Source organism: Sinohyriopsis cumingii, chromosome 5 (genome assembly GCF_028554795.1).
Source record: "Sinohyriopsis cumingii isolate HCF-2022 chromosome 5, ASM2855479v2, whole genome shotgun sequence".
In the NCBI taxonomy this organism is placed as follows: domain Eukaryota; kingdom Metazoa; phylum Mollusca; class Bivalvia; order Unionida; family Unionidae; genus Sinohyriopsis; species Sinohyriopsis cumingii.
In genome coordinates this window covers 146,546,034-146,561,304 of record NC_142965.1, presented here as the reverse complement: position 1 = coordinate 146,561,304, position 15,271 = coordinate 146,546,034, and the positions used below count along the sequence as shown (strand labels likewise).

The 15,271-nt window shown below is 34.5% G+C and overlaps 1 protein-coding gene across 3 annotated transcripts in view; it reads left to right on the top strand.

Moving 5' to 3' along the window:
* The window catches only part of LOC149800416 (uncharacterized), a 156,749-nt gene that overhangs the window by 108,239 nt on the left and 33,239 nt on the right, over positions 1–15,271 (top strand). For all 3 annotated transcript variants that reach the window (XM_089960054.1, XM_089960055.1, XM_089960053.1), the window contains exons 2-8: positions 5,648–6,147; positions 9,795–9,994; positions 12,330–12,437; positions 13,274–13,367; positions 13,734–13,783; positions 14,285–14,366; positions 14,853–14,938. In XM_089960054.1, coding sequence (XP_089816180.1) covers positions 5,697–6,147; positions 9,795–9,994; positions 12,330–12,437; positions 13,274–13,367; positions 13,734–13,783; positions 14,285–14,366; positions 14,853–14,938 — 1,071 coding nt within the window. In that variant the 5' untranslated portion in view covers positions 5,648–5,696. The remainder of the gene's footprint in view (positions 1–5,647; positions 6,148–9,794; positions 9,995–12,329; positions 12,438–13,273; positions 13,368–13,733; positions 13,784–14,284; positions 14,367–14,852; positions 14,939–15,271) is intronic.

The window sequence follows — 15,271 nt, the reverse complement described above, 5'->3', positions numbered from 1 at the left end:
GGTTTCTATCACCTTACTCGAAGTCCCATTCCTGATTTTCTAGTTGACCTTGGCTAGAGGTCAACTATATCCAGTGTGTTCTATGTGTATATTGCTATATGTATGTGTGCTATATATAGTTTTCTTTGTAGGGATAGCCAGTTATTTCAAATTTTAACCCAGTTGTCTTACAATCTTATATTTTATTAATGGTTATATTTATTTCAAATTTGGAATTTGGCGAAGAAACGGTGGAATATTGGTTTTGAAAGAAAAAAGAAGCTATTGTTTTATGTGTGTGTTGGTCTGTGTCGTTCTTCGCTTAAGTTAATATGATTAGGTCGGTTGGGCTCGAACAGGGGTCAACACTTTCTTTATTTACTGTATTTCTCCGTGCTCGAGTTAGTCCGCCTTTTTTTATTTAAGATTATGTTCCAAAAAAAACAAAAGGTAATTTTTATATTTATTTCCCGCTAAATGGGGATAGATACACAGTACGGGAGCTAAGTAACAGCGACAGAGTGAATTAGGTCGAGAGTATATACGAGTAGTTATTTCTTTGTGTTGTACACCTGAGTTTCCCACCTGGGGATATTTCCAAAACTCTTTCAAGGGCCTGTTCACTTCGCGTAGCGCCATGTGACGTAGCCCCGTGACTTCATTATCTCGTACTTCCCCCATTAGGGATCCCTGTCCCTCCCTGTTTTTCTCATTTCCTAAACCCATTAAGAATGAGAGAATGATGAGAAAACAAAAGGTTCCTTTAGGTTTAGGAAGTTATGTGACTGGAAGATTTGAGAGTCATAATAACAATTTATGTGTGGGATATTTCTACAAATATTCAGTTTTAGGAAGTTATATGACTGGGGGATTTTTATATTTGCTTGCTAAATATTTGAAATGTAAATTGCGATTGAAGGTAAACAATGGAATTTTTAATATTTTTTTATCTTTTTTTATTCATTTCCCTATCACTATGATCTGGCCACAGCTTTCATTGTGTCTACAATATAGTCAGTTATTTTATATAGTGTTTCTTTGCCAAATTTCCCATCTAAGTATAGTAAGTTTTCTTTTCTATATCTGTCGTTCTTACTAATTTTCTCTATAACTCTTAGTCTTTCTACTTTTCTTTTCTCGCACTGAGTGATAACATGATGTTTGCTAAAAATAGTTTTTTTTACACAGTGGACAATTTTTTTACACAGTGGACAATTTGGCGGTACTCGGACCATATGCCGTCGTACTGCAGCCTCTCCCGTCAACCATGCATCATGCATGTATTTGAAGCAGAGGCTTTGTATTTTAAGGAAGCCTAGTTTAACCCAATGCCCCCATGCTCTTTCCCAATTAATATATAGCTTCTCTTCTTCTGCTTTATTTTTATACTTTTTTGTAGTTATTTCCCTTATCCTTTTGTATGTAAGTTTATCATCTAGTTCCCATAGCTCTTTATTATCTCTATACATCTGTAGTAGTTCTTTAATATATCTAAATCTTCTAGGTACTTCTAGATTTTTTAACAAGTTTATTATTTTCATAAATGTCTCTTCTGTTTCTCATAAAACAAACCAAACAAATATATATATATATATATATATATATATATATATATATATATATATATATATATATATCCCTTCCCACGGGTATTCTGGCTCTGTTTTTATTTTATTAAATCTATTTAGAATATTAGCATGCTTAATTAACATTGGATTCGGTATTGCTAGTCCTTCTTTTTCCCTTGCTTTATATAAAGTTTCTTTTTTTACATAATGTGTTTTAAAATCCCAAATATAGTTAATGATGGGTTTATCAATTTTTTGCAGTGTTGTATTATTAATGTCGTTTGACTTTAGTATATAATTAATATTTGAATATATGTATGTTTTGGCCACTTGGGCCCGTTCCATGAGGCAGAGTGGCGTAAGTGCCCAGATGTTCACATGTTTGTCTATTTTTTCTCTCATTTCTTTACAGTTTGCTTGCTCTTCTCCTTTTCCGAAATATATACCTAGTGCTTTGATTTTCTCCTTGATCTGATGGGGGGGGGAGGTTAATCCAGAGTGATTTCCTCTCCAGTTTCCTATTTTTAGTATTTCCGTTTTTTTATGGTTGATTTTTGACCCCGAGGCTTTTCCAAATTTTTCAAATTCCTGTATCAAGTATTTATAGGAATTAGGGTCTTTTATGAAGTATGTACAATCATCGGCGTGTTGTAACATCTTTATTTCCTCTTTTATGTTTTGGAACTTTTATGCCTTCAATCCTTGTATTTAGTTTTATTTTTATGCTTAGTATTTCTATTGCTATTAGATATAATAGCATAGATAGTGAACATCCTTGCCGCACTGATCTTGGGATTTCAAATTGCTCAGTACTAGCTCCGTTGACCTGCACTTTTGAAGTTACTTTGTTGAACAGGATTTTGGTCCATTTTTGGAAATTGTTTCATTGGGCAATAGTGCCTCATAAAATGATATCAACGTTAAGGTTAACACACACAACTTGACTATGAAAAGTCGTATATTACATGTCACATCGAAATACCAACATTAAACTGATGACCGTAGTGCTTCTCCTGATGCATTTATATGCCAGAGCCCCGAGTGGCCGAGTGGTCTTAAGCGCTCACCGTTTCGGATCACTGCTATCTCACCGCTGTCTACGTGAGTACGAGTCTAGGATTCGGCTAATGTAGTCATGTGAGAAAGCTTGCCAGTAGTTTCTCGTGGGTCGGTAGTTAAGGAATGAGAAACAAAAGACAAATAAATGCATGCAATAATAAAATTAGTAACTTTCAATAAATGAATGTGACTAAAAATTACTAGCTCATCTTTATCAGGTTATTCCTCCTCCATTTATACTGGCCACCATGTATAGCCTATCCTGTGTTGAAAAATGGCGTTAAACCCTACAAAAACAACATTTACATGCCAAGTCGTGTGATTCATCGGCAATAGTGTCTGAAAAATTAGCTAAACGCAAATGGCAATAGACATCACTAGACAGTGAAACATAGGATGCACTGACCTATTTTTCGCTGATTGGTGTAGTAGTCTAACTGCCAACGTATGTGACCTTTCGAGCAACACTGTTCGAGAAAAGGATTTAAATTCAAACCACGACCTGAAGATGACGGGGGGGGGGGGGGGGCGGACTGACTTTCGTACAGATGTCATCAATGCAAAAGCCGAAACTGATTTGCAATGCTGATAAAGATTAGAAATTAGATTTACTGAAACTTTAATAGTGTATTTGAGTTTCAGTCACTCTTGTTTGTTGTTGCTTACGTTGAGTGTGTGTTCTCGCAATATTCATGCGGATACCACGTATGTCGTTTTCCCTTTCTTTCTTGCTTCACACACTCATTGTCCCATTACTGCAATGTATGCGTTAGTGGATAGCAATACATATATATGACGTTTCCGTCGAATGCGACGACTTCGTCTGTGGCGTCAACAATGTTAACATTTCTAGTAAATATGTTCGTCCACACGCACCAGAACGTTTGTTAAAGGTTATACAGTACTCATAGGGACATTGAAATCTTATTATTTGACAGTAGTCGTATGGCAATTGAAATCTTATTATATGACAATCCTCGTAGGGACATTGAAATCTTACTATATGACACTACTTGTATGGACATTACAATCTTACTTTATGACAGTACTCGTAGGGACATTGATATCTTATTATATGACAGTCCTGGTAGAGACATTGAAATCTTGCTATATGACAGTACTTGTAGGGAGATTGAAATCTATCTATATGACCGTACTCATAGGAACATTGAAATCTTGCTATTTGACAGTAATTGTAGTGACACTGAAATCTTGCTATATGACAGTCCTCGTAGAGACACTGAAACCTTTCTATATGACAGAACTTGCATAGACATTACAATCTTACTTTATGACAGTACTCGTAGGGACATTGAAATCTTACTATATGACATTACTCGTAGGGAGATTAAATCTAACTATATGACAGTACTCGTAGGGGATTGAAATCTAACTATATGACAGTACTCGTATGGACATTGAAATCTTACTCTATGACAGTACTCGTATGGACATTGATATTTTATTATATGACAGTAATAGTAGGGGCATTGAAATCTTACTATATGACAGTACTCGTATGGACATTAAAATCTTACTATATGACAGTACCTGTAGTGAGAATGAAATGTTACTATATGACAGTACTCATATGGACATTGAATTCTTAATATATGACAGGACATTGAAATCTTACGATATGACAGTACTTGTAGGGACATTAAAATCTTACAATATGGCAGTACTCATAGGGACATTGAAATATTACTATATGACAGAACATTGAAATCTTTCTATATGACAGTACTCATAGGGACATTGAAATCTTACTATATGACAGTACTCGTATGGACATTGAAATCTTACTATATGACAGAACATTTAAATCTTACTATATGACTGGACATTGAAATCTTACTGTATGGCGGTACTCATAGGGACATTGAAATCTTACTATATGACAGAACTCGTACGGACATTGAAATCTTACTATATGACAGTACTCGTATAGACATTGAAATCTTACTATATGACAGGACATTGAAATCTTACTATATGACAGTACTCGTATGGACATTGAAATCTTACTATATGACAGGACATTGAAATCTTACTATATGACAGTACTCGTATGGACATTGAAATCTTACTATATGACAGGATATTGAAATCTTACTATATGACAGTACTGGTATGGACATTGAAATCTTACTATATGACAGGATATTGAAATCTTACTATATGACAGGACATTGAAATCTTACTATATGACAGTACTTGTTGGTAGATTTAAATCTAACTATATGACAGTACTTGTGGGAACACTTTAATCCAACTATATTGTAGTACTCTAGGGCAATTTAATCTAATTATATGTGCAACAGCTTTCTTCTTGTTTCAATGGCTCATTAAAGACACTATTGAATATATCATACCAAGGAAACGGGAACTAAGTGCCTTTCCCAAGGACATGCCTAGGCTGGCCTGGTCGTGTATCGATCACATTACCCTCGTGTCCAATGCTCTACCGCCTGAGCTACCGCGGCTTCCTCATCACAACAGCTAATCTGTGAATGGTAAAGATTAAGATTAGTATTACAGCCCGTGTCCGCATTTTGATAAATCTGGACTGTTACAAGGGCTATTAACTCTCGAATGAAGCATCTGAAGGATTTACGTCATATGTAGACATGAAGATAATGTGTGATCGACCTTTTGAATGCTAGTGATATACCCAGATTAAGTAATTACTAGAACGGCGATAAGTCACGGTGAAAACCGTTGCCAATATTGCCTGCTTGAGATATGCAGAGGCAAGATAAAGAACATAAAGTGTTAAGAGGAATAAGTACCTCTTAAAAAGTGCAAGATAGCCGCTGGAAAAACGTGTTTGGCACTATTCAATCTGCGATATATCTGATAAATTTGTATATAGACTAAAGTATGAAATATTTACTTGCGAGAAAGTTAAAATTGAGAGAATCTGCGGTAGCGATATGTGAACAAATGAATATACGTATATCAAGAAAAACTTATTGTATTTGACAATTGCCCATTAAATAAATCGTTTTATAACTGTGTAGACAATACATATTTTGCAGGGAACTATAGTTAGCACAACAAACGGTCCAGATTTACCGAAGCGCAATCATGAAGGCTTCAAAAGAATCGATAAGGGGTAATGACAAATCACCCGTGAGAGAAGAAGCGGAGTTCAATAATGAGAATGGGCATACCGTGAAAGGTGATGGTGATAATTTACCTGAAACCTATGCGAGAACTAAAACCTTCGAGAGAAGAATGTCTGCAACTGAAACTAAAAGCACTGGAAAAGGTCCAAAAACAGCACCCCTTTATTTGAGTCGGACTAAATCCACAAAACAAATAGGAAATGTTTCAGATTCAGAGAGTTCCAGTGTTTCTTCAAGACCAAGTACCAGGCAAAGTAAGGTGTGTACACCAGCATCTAACCACGTTCTAAAGGATGATTCCAAGTTACACGGATCTGCATCCGCGTCCACCCGATGCTCAGCAAAACGAACTGTCCAAACAAACATTAAAAGAGAATTTACCTTCACTGGATATGATATTATGGCAGATGGTAAGTGATGTTTTTGCAGAGAACAAAAAGGGTCTGTTTGTCTGTAGGTGTGTATGTTTCTCATCTGTATGTGTGTCCATATGTCTGTCTGTGTCTCTGATGAGTTCTATTGACTATATTTGTCCACAACTGCATAGTTGTCTCGCATGAAAATTATAAATTTAGTTCTTCAGATTAATAGAAAGAATAAAAGATAAACAAAAATAATAAATAAGGCCTCTCAACTTGACCAGAACCAACTCTTTGGAACTGTATGCGCTTGAACGAATTCCACATATTTATTACTCTCAGAAATAAAATAAGAACATCGAGTCATTCGTAAACAAATTTATTTTTCGAAATAAAAGAAAGAATGGAAAATGAAAGAAAAAGAGAAGATACTATTACAGTACTCAATCAACTAGAATAAAAAGGGTTTTGCTCATAAGACATGTCGATTTAACGTGAAACACGCAAAACAAAATAATGGCGATAAAGCCTTATTGGAAAACATGACAAATAGGTCACAGTGACCGATGGCTCTAGTATACGATGAACTTAACGTAAAGGTAAGCAAAAGTCATTTATCCGTAAGATATAGGTCGGTTACGGTAACCTAGATTGTACAGCTGGCTTTATTACTCAACATAATACCATTTTCATACCAAGTTTCCCGATTCTACAGGCGACAGTGCATCAGAAAATGAGTTAAACACAAATTATGGGTACAATGAACTAATTTTCATTGATAAACCGTCTATTTGTCTTTTAAATCAGCGGAAAATCAGTTTCCAATACGAAATATATTTCTATCAATCTTGTAAACTCAGAAAAAATTGAAACATTAAAAAAGCGCTATATATTCTAAGTATTTCGTAAGATCCTCTCCCATCCTAATAGTTCACAGACTAGTGTCCTACACTAATATTTCATATGCTTATGTCCCACCCTAACATTTCATACCCTCCTATCTTCATCTACTATTTCATACGTTTTTGTCCTACCCTAATATTTCATACGCTCGTGTTCTAACCTACTATTTCATACGTTCTTGTCCTACCCTACTATTTCATACGCTCATGTACTACGCTCCTATTTCATGCGCTCTCGTCCTGCCCTACTATTTCATATGTTCTTGTCCTACCCTACTATTTCATACGTTCATGACCTACCCTACTATTTCATATGCTCTTATCCTACATTACAATTTCATACGCTCTTTTCCTACCCTACTATTTCATACGCTCATGTCCTACCCTTCTATTTCATACGCTCTTGTCCTACCCTACTATTTCATATGTTCTTGTACTATCCTACTGTTTCATACGCTCATGACCTACCCTACTATTTCATACGCTCTTGTCCTACCTTACAATTTCATACGTTCATGTCCTACCCTACTATTTCATATGCTCTTGTCCTACCTTACAAATTTATATGCTCTTGTCCTACCCTACTATTTCATACGCTCTTGTCCTGCCCTACTATTTCATACGTTCATGTCCTACCCTACTATTTCATATGCTCTTGTCCTACCTTACAATTTCATACGCTCTTGTCCTACCCTACTATTTCATACCCTCTTGTCCTACCCTTCTATTTCATACGCTCTTGTCCTACCTTACAATTTCATACGCTCTTGTCCTACCTTATTATTTCATACGTTCCTGTCCAATTATAATACTTCATATACCTACGGTTTGAATCTGTGCCTCCTCACTGATTAGTAAGGCTACATACCCTACATTCAAGATATATATATATATATATATATATATATATATATATATATATATATATATATATATATATATATATATATATATATATATATATATATCCTTAAATTGTATTCAGGTAAACTGACGGAACCCCCACGGTCGTATAAATCGTATCAGCGCTATACAGGTTATCGTAATTCTCGGCTTGAAATTTTTAGCACGCATTGATGTTTGTTATCATTGATATATAGACACATTGAATAAGTCAAGAGCTGATTCATTTTTCTCATGCATTGCATAGATTATTATATCGGACAAAGAAAGACTGTCGTGGGGACATAGTAAACTGAATTCAAATACTCTGTATAAGGTTGAAGGCAGCTCCTTTAATAAATAAGAACCATATAACAGTGTTATACGCAAGTGGTTGCTAGACCATGCTGACTATATATATATATATATATATATATATATATATATATATATATATATATATATATATATATATATATATGCGATACGCAATTTAGATTTTTGCATTACTTTTGTTAAAGTATATTAGGTAGTTTAAATGACATTGTCATAAGATCATAACATATTATGTGGTCTCAATGATACGATTTTTAATGTGGTCTCAATGATACGATTTTTGTATGATCTCAATGATACGATTTGTTATGGGGTCTCAATTACACAATACTCGAAGAAAGAACTTTCTTTAAAGTAATATTTTTCTTATGATTCTAAATTTGGATTGTATGGGGGGTAGATGGAGGTAGGGATGGAGAGCAATTACTTATGAAGTTTAGAAAGTAATTACTGACGAAGTTATAAAAGGCCTATATTAGTCACGTGGATGTCTGTCTGGCTTTCTGTCTGATAGTTCGTCAACAATTTGGTTTCTGCAAGATATTTTGACTGGGAACTGCTGCATTTTAATCAAATGTAATATGCGGCTATATATGTATAATGCCTAAAAAAACAAAAAGATCGATTTACAGCCTTCACTGTCATCATTTAGAGAAGTTATATGCCCCCCTTATATCTAGGCCTCCTGAATTTGGCTTCCAGAAGCGTAACTTTATCAACGCTTGTTGGATTTAAATCCGATTTTGCACGCATTTTGATATGAGAACGACTGAAAGCGCTTTCTAATGAAATTCACATGAATTATTCCAAGCATGCCTACTTTGATGACCTCTCGTCCTGACTTTGGTTTCCTTAGTTTAGCTTGACCGAGGTTTGTTGGATTTCCACTAAATTAGTTTCACACTAATGAATTTCCAGCTTTCACATCATTAAGGAAACCAGTTATGGCGCCTGAAAGCCAATATCTTTGGTTTTCCTTTCGTTAACGCTCACCACTTGACAGGGCCGGATTTGGGAGGTGACTTCTGTGGTTTCTGGAACTTGCCCCACGCTTAGGAAAAAGTCCACACACTAACGTTCAGTCACTTGTCACTTGAAACTTGACCATCGTTTTATTCTTGCGCACGTATGTTGGGTAAATAGACACACATAATTTTGTTTTGGTGCCCTTTCGAGGAGAGTCAGGGCGCTTTTGAAATTTTGAAATCCCACCCCCGTATTTGACCTGATCCCGCCATGCTTGAGCGTGGCCCTTTTCCCCATCGACAACAACTCTAGTGCATTTGACGATACACACTCTGACTATTACCCTTTACAGCTTTTGGTGTCATCAAAGTATTTCGTTAGAAAGTGAAACGACCCTGACACGAAATAGGATTAGAATAACACGACATACCTTTCCGTGACCTTGACCTTAGAGACACAAATTACTATTATATGAAGTATACATGCTTGACATGATGTGTATTCACGATATTTCAAAATTGTAGAGAAGAAAATCTGAAAGTGACTTCGAAGAGTGATTGGATGAATATGAAAATATGCCTCATTACATGGAAATCACCCTATGTTTTACAGACAAACCCGAAGGGACGGGGCAGTTAGATGCGTCTGAGAAAGAGAAATCGGACAATGTGCAATTATACCTCGCTGCATGCCGTCGTGTTGGTGTTACTCCAGTAAATTTTGTCGCTAGGAATCTGAGCGAGAGGAATTTCGTCATGAAAAGCCATAGCCTAGGACCTGGTGGTGGAAAAGCAATTGCCATAGCTCTCGTTGTAGGTATATATATATCTTTTGGTGGGTGGGTTGATGTGGGCAAGAATTATGAAGTAAAAAAGTAAAAAGTACTCAAGTAAAAAATAATAAAAAATAAACCACGGTACACAGTACTGATATATTCATTCCTTAGTTTGCAAACGTCAGGCACCATAAGAGATATTATATTATATATTTGTTATTTGTGTAGCATCTGTACAAACTGGTCTCAATTTTTTTGTAAAATGCTTGCTGTATTAGCAACTAGTGATACAAAATATAAAATAAAAATAAAAATCTTCTGTTTAAATTTGACTGGCGAAAATCAGGATTAGCACTGAAATGAAAATCATTACTATAACGTCAACCGTACACGGCATATCTGACTCCAAATCAAATTATTGCATTTTGCTAGTTATGAAACATCAGCAATGGTTATTTCTCACCAAAATATTTGCTCCGTGTTTAACAACAGTACAATTCTATTTTCTGCCGATTGTGAATTCCTTCCGACAGAAAAGGAAGCTGAGCGAATTAGAAATATAACAATTTTTCAAGAATGATTACTTGGAGGAAAAATATGAAATATTGTTTTATTTGATTTACATCAGAAACGACTAATGAGTGACGCATAACGGTTATTGCGAATATAAAGTTAACGGTCTTGTTTAGATTTTCAAATAAAAACAAATTCGACATAAAAAGGTCTAAGTAAGTCGGATGTTTTCTGATATTTTTACGCCATAACTTGTTAACTCTATATAATCTATCTATTGATCACCTTTTTGAAACCTTGATTATTAAAAAATGTTGCCATATTATATCGATCTCAAATCTTTTTCACTTTGAAAACTCCGGGTTTATGACAAAATTATCTCTTCTCAGACATCCATCTCAACCTTACTACTGGTATCTGACGGCATCTTCAAACAGACACACTTATGTCAACAGAAATGAAATCCTAATATGACGTCATCTTCAAGCAGTCACACTAATGTCTACAGAAATGAAACCCTAATAGGACGTTATCTTTAAGCAGACACATTTATGTATGTCGACAGAAATGAAATCCTAATTTGACGTTATAATCAAGCAGACAAATAGTTTCTCAGACATGCGACAGAAAAATATAGCTGTTTTGTTAACCTTACTTTTCTTATCTCAATCTAGTCATCTCAGACCAGTCGTCTCAGTAAAGGAGTCAACACGCTCAGAACTACTTTAAAAAAAGAAACCCTTGTTGTCTTCTAAAAACTGTGTACTTCGTATGGCAATGTCACGCCACAGTCCTCATAAACATATTAGTATTAATGCACCGCATGTAAACATTTGCGCGTGAACTATATTGCAAAAGTAAAAAGTTCTTGTTTACTTTAAAGGAACTTATTGGGTGAGAAAAAGAATCTACGCTGGGTTTTAGACCGAGACAAGGAAATCCCAGTCGCGGGGTTACATTATCTGTCTCCCCCCCCCCTCGGCAAGCCTCGCAGGGAGACGAATAATGTAACCCCTTGACTGGGATTTCCTTGTCTCGGTCTAAACCCTAACATAAAATCTATATATGTCTACAGAAATAAAATCCTAATATGACTTCATCTTCAAGCAGACACAATTATGTCTACAGAAATTAAATCCTAATATGACGTCATCTTTAAGCATACACAATTTTGTCTACAGAAATGAAATCCTAATATGACGTCATTTTCAAGCAGACACACGTACGTCTACACAAATGAAATCCTAAAATTGGCAACATTAGACACCATGCGAAGAACCTTTACTATTAATAATAATATTAATAGGAAAAGTACGTGACAACCATGTTAGTACAGAAAACCAATTTCTGTGCATAAATAATTTCATTTTTTTGTTAAAAAATCCTTTATATGAAAGATGGCTTTTATGGTAATGCTTTTAAATATTGCTTGCAATTTTGTTTACATTTTTTCACGTAAAAAGCATTTTACTCATTCTACGAATAAAGGCAAGACAACTTGGGACGTTTACCAAAAGCGATTATATTCAGTTTTATTATTTGTGACAGTGACATTTTTCTTTATTTCCTTCAATATTTTCGTTCTTTAGCCTATGTTTCTTTTCTTTTCTTTTTAAGAGCAAAGTACACTTTAGATAAAATGTACATTCCATGTTTTCATTTTTAAAAAAATTATATGAAAACGATACCTTGTGGTATGATGGGAACTCTTTTAATTTGGATACCTTATAGGTTTGACAACTCTTTTGGTAGATAAAATAAATCCCAGACAACGTTTTTCTCTAAATGTATCGAGGATATTCCCATTACACATGCCAGTGAAAAAAATATGAAACGATATTTATGATGTTTTCTTCGAGGGCAATAAATGGATTAAGACAATGGATTTGAGTGACAACGGAATAGGACCCGAAGGTACTGAGAGCATAGCAGACATGCTATCCATGAACCAAAAGATCAGGGAACTGGTTGGTATTTTGTAGTTATTTGCCATCCTAGACGTATTGTCTGAGCTAAGTCATTCGCTTTTTTTAAATAGACGATACTTGTCGTAGAGTCGTCGTTCTTTCACCGCGGTTTAATCAACAATTAGAGCAACAGAGGCTATCGGTCAAGACGATCAGACACCAATACGAAAACGTTTCGATAGATTTTACTGGAAATTGTTTTTTTTTTTTTTTTCCTACAGTTATATTCGGATCGCTGAATTCTAGAAGGAGGTCTTTAAGAGAAATCCATGTACAATCATGATCAATTCCTACGGTTAAAGGGCTTGGTTATAAGAATTTCTCCCAATTTGAAATTAAAACCTTTGCTATTTACTTATGGCTTTTTGAACGTCTATCAACTCTGTACGTGAATAACTACCAAAATAATGAACATAGTAAAGATAAACTACCTTCTCTGATTTATTTTGCGCTTGAAAATTATTGGAATAGATAGATACATGATAATTATGACACTATGACTATATGAATTTGGTTAAGTCAATATTGATAGTTTAGGTAACTTAATTTAGATTGTTAGCCAATAGAGAATGATTTATTTTACGTGTCAGCATGAGAAAATGAAATCTGAGCTGATATTGATCTGAGTAATTCAAACAATGCGAAAAACAAATTGAAATATAATACTCCTTTAAGGTAAAAGCTATAACCTTTCCATGAATTTAAATCCAGTTTTCTAAGAGTTTTAAAAACAAAGGAAAACAAAATGAAAAAAGTCAGCAATTCAATGATTCTTAACTATACAAAATTGTAACCATTCCAGATCAATGTGCTAGATCAATGAGTCATTATTTCAGAACATTTCACAGAACGGCATCGAAACGGCCGGACTTAGATCGCTGCATCATGTGATGATGAAACGTGATGCAATTACGACTCTAGATATTTCAGGTATGTGAAAATTAATGTCATTACAACCCTCGATATCTCAGGTGTGTGAAAAGTAACGTAATTAGGAATCTCGATATCGCAGGTATGTAGAAACTAATACAGTCAGCAACGTTTTCTATGACTGTAGAACTTGATAATATACAACCCTCAAAGCAGAGAAGGCATAATCATATCTCTATTCACTTCGTTTGCAAGAATGTCGTTTGTTGGTATATAGTATGAATTTAGAGATTTAGATTGAGAGAGAGAGAGAGAGAGAGAGGGAGATTTTCTACGTGGAATACATGTTAATATTATTTTGCAACTTTGATTATGCTTTATCAATTAAATGTAATGAATACTCTATAAAAAAATCTGTTATTTCAGGGAATAACCTAATTGACTCGGATGCAAAATATGTAGCAGAAATAATCGAAGTAAGTTCATTGTTTTCTTAAGAAACCCTCATCGACTTTCCAAAAGGTTTGCTTTTAAAGACAATGTTTCTCTTTACAAGACAAAAAATATTGAATCGATATTTACATTTATTTAAATCAAGTTGGTTTCTACAGTCATTTTGAATAGGGGCAACAAGATAGTAGATGAAAGCCAAAAAATACATTCGTACATTCAGAAAAGGCAAGTATTTGTACAGTTGTTAAGTATTGTTACATTATACAACAGTTAAACTCCATTCATGTTTAAAACTATATGTTTAATAAATTTAGGAAGAATAAGGCAAACCAAAAATCAGAATGCACGAAGGAAACAATAATACTCCATTCTATATAATAATACTCCCTTCTATATAATAATACTCCATTCTATATAATAATAATACTCCATTCTATATAATAATACGCCATTCTATATAATAATACTCCATTCTATATAACAATACTTCATTCTGTCTAATAATACTGCATTCTATCTATCAGCATAACAGAAATCTCAAACAGCTAGTTGCCAGCCATAACTGTTTTGGTGAGGAAGGGGGGATGGTACTCGGTGCTGCGATAGGTAAGTTCAGCGCTAATCATACCTTCATTTATACCTCCCCATCGCAACACATATCCTTGCTATATCATCTTACAGTGCAAACATGACACAGCGATATTACATAATATTTTAAGTGTAAACGTATTGTATCCAGGTATGGTAAAATGGAATGTTTATTCCTTACAGGATATTACATGTACGATTAACATCCATATCCGATATATTTATTTCATAGATACAATTTTAAAGTCACTTTAGTCACAAAATTGAAGTTACAAAGTTACGAAAATACAATTTGATCAAATATGGCATGAATAAAGCGATGAATTTTTCAAAATCGGGAAATAAATACAACCCATCAAACATAATATTGTTTTCTTCCGCTGTCTCAAAGTTAAAAACAAACTTTCCACCTGTTGCAAGCTTCAAGTTAAATAAATAAGTAAATATAGGAATTTTATTTTCTACGAATCATGGACATTGTTTACTAGTCTGTTCTTGTCGCAGCGAACAGTGACACATTAAAAGACCTTGACCTCAGCTGGAATCATCTAAGAGGTAGAGGTTCGATGGCCATTGCTGCAAGCATCAAGGTCAGTAGTCGTGTAATACGAATGAATGGCACTGACTGTCAAAAAAGAACTTTTGTGGTTTTATCACTTAATCAACTGTATATAATTTAAATGAACTCCATCCATACCAGCAAGGATTCACTTCTCACATTAGATCTTTTATAATACGGTATCAAGATGAGAAAGTATTTGTACGCTTGAAAATGATTGCAGAGATATTAATGTCAATCATTTTACATAAGATTTTCTATTTAAAATACATTAGCAAATTCTTTACATTGTATGAATATGTAAGCAGTTAAGTGGGGCACCCTAGCGTTAATGGGAATTAGCATTACAGAACCCCTTGGGCAA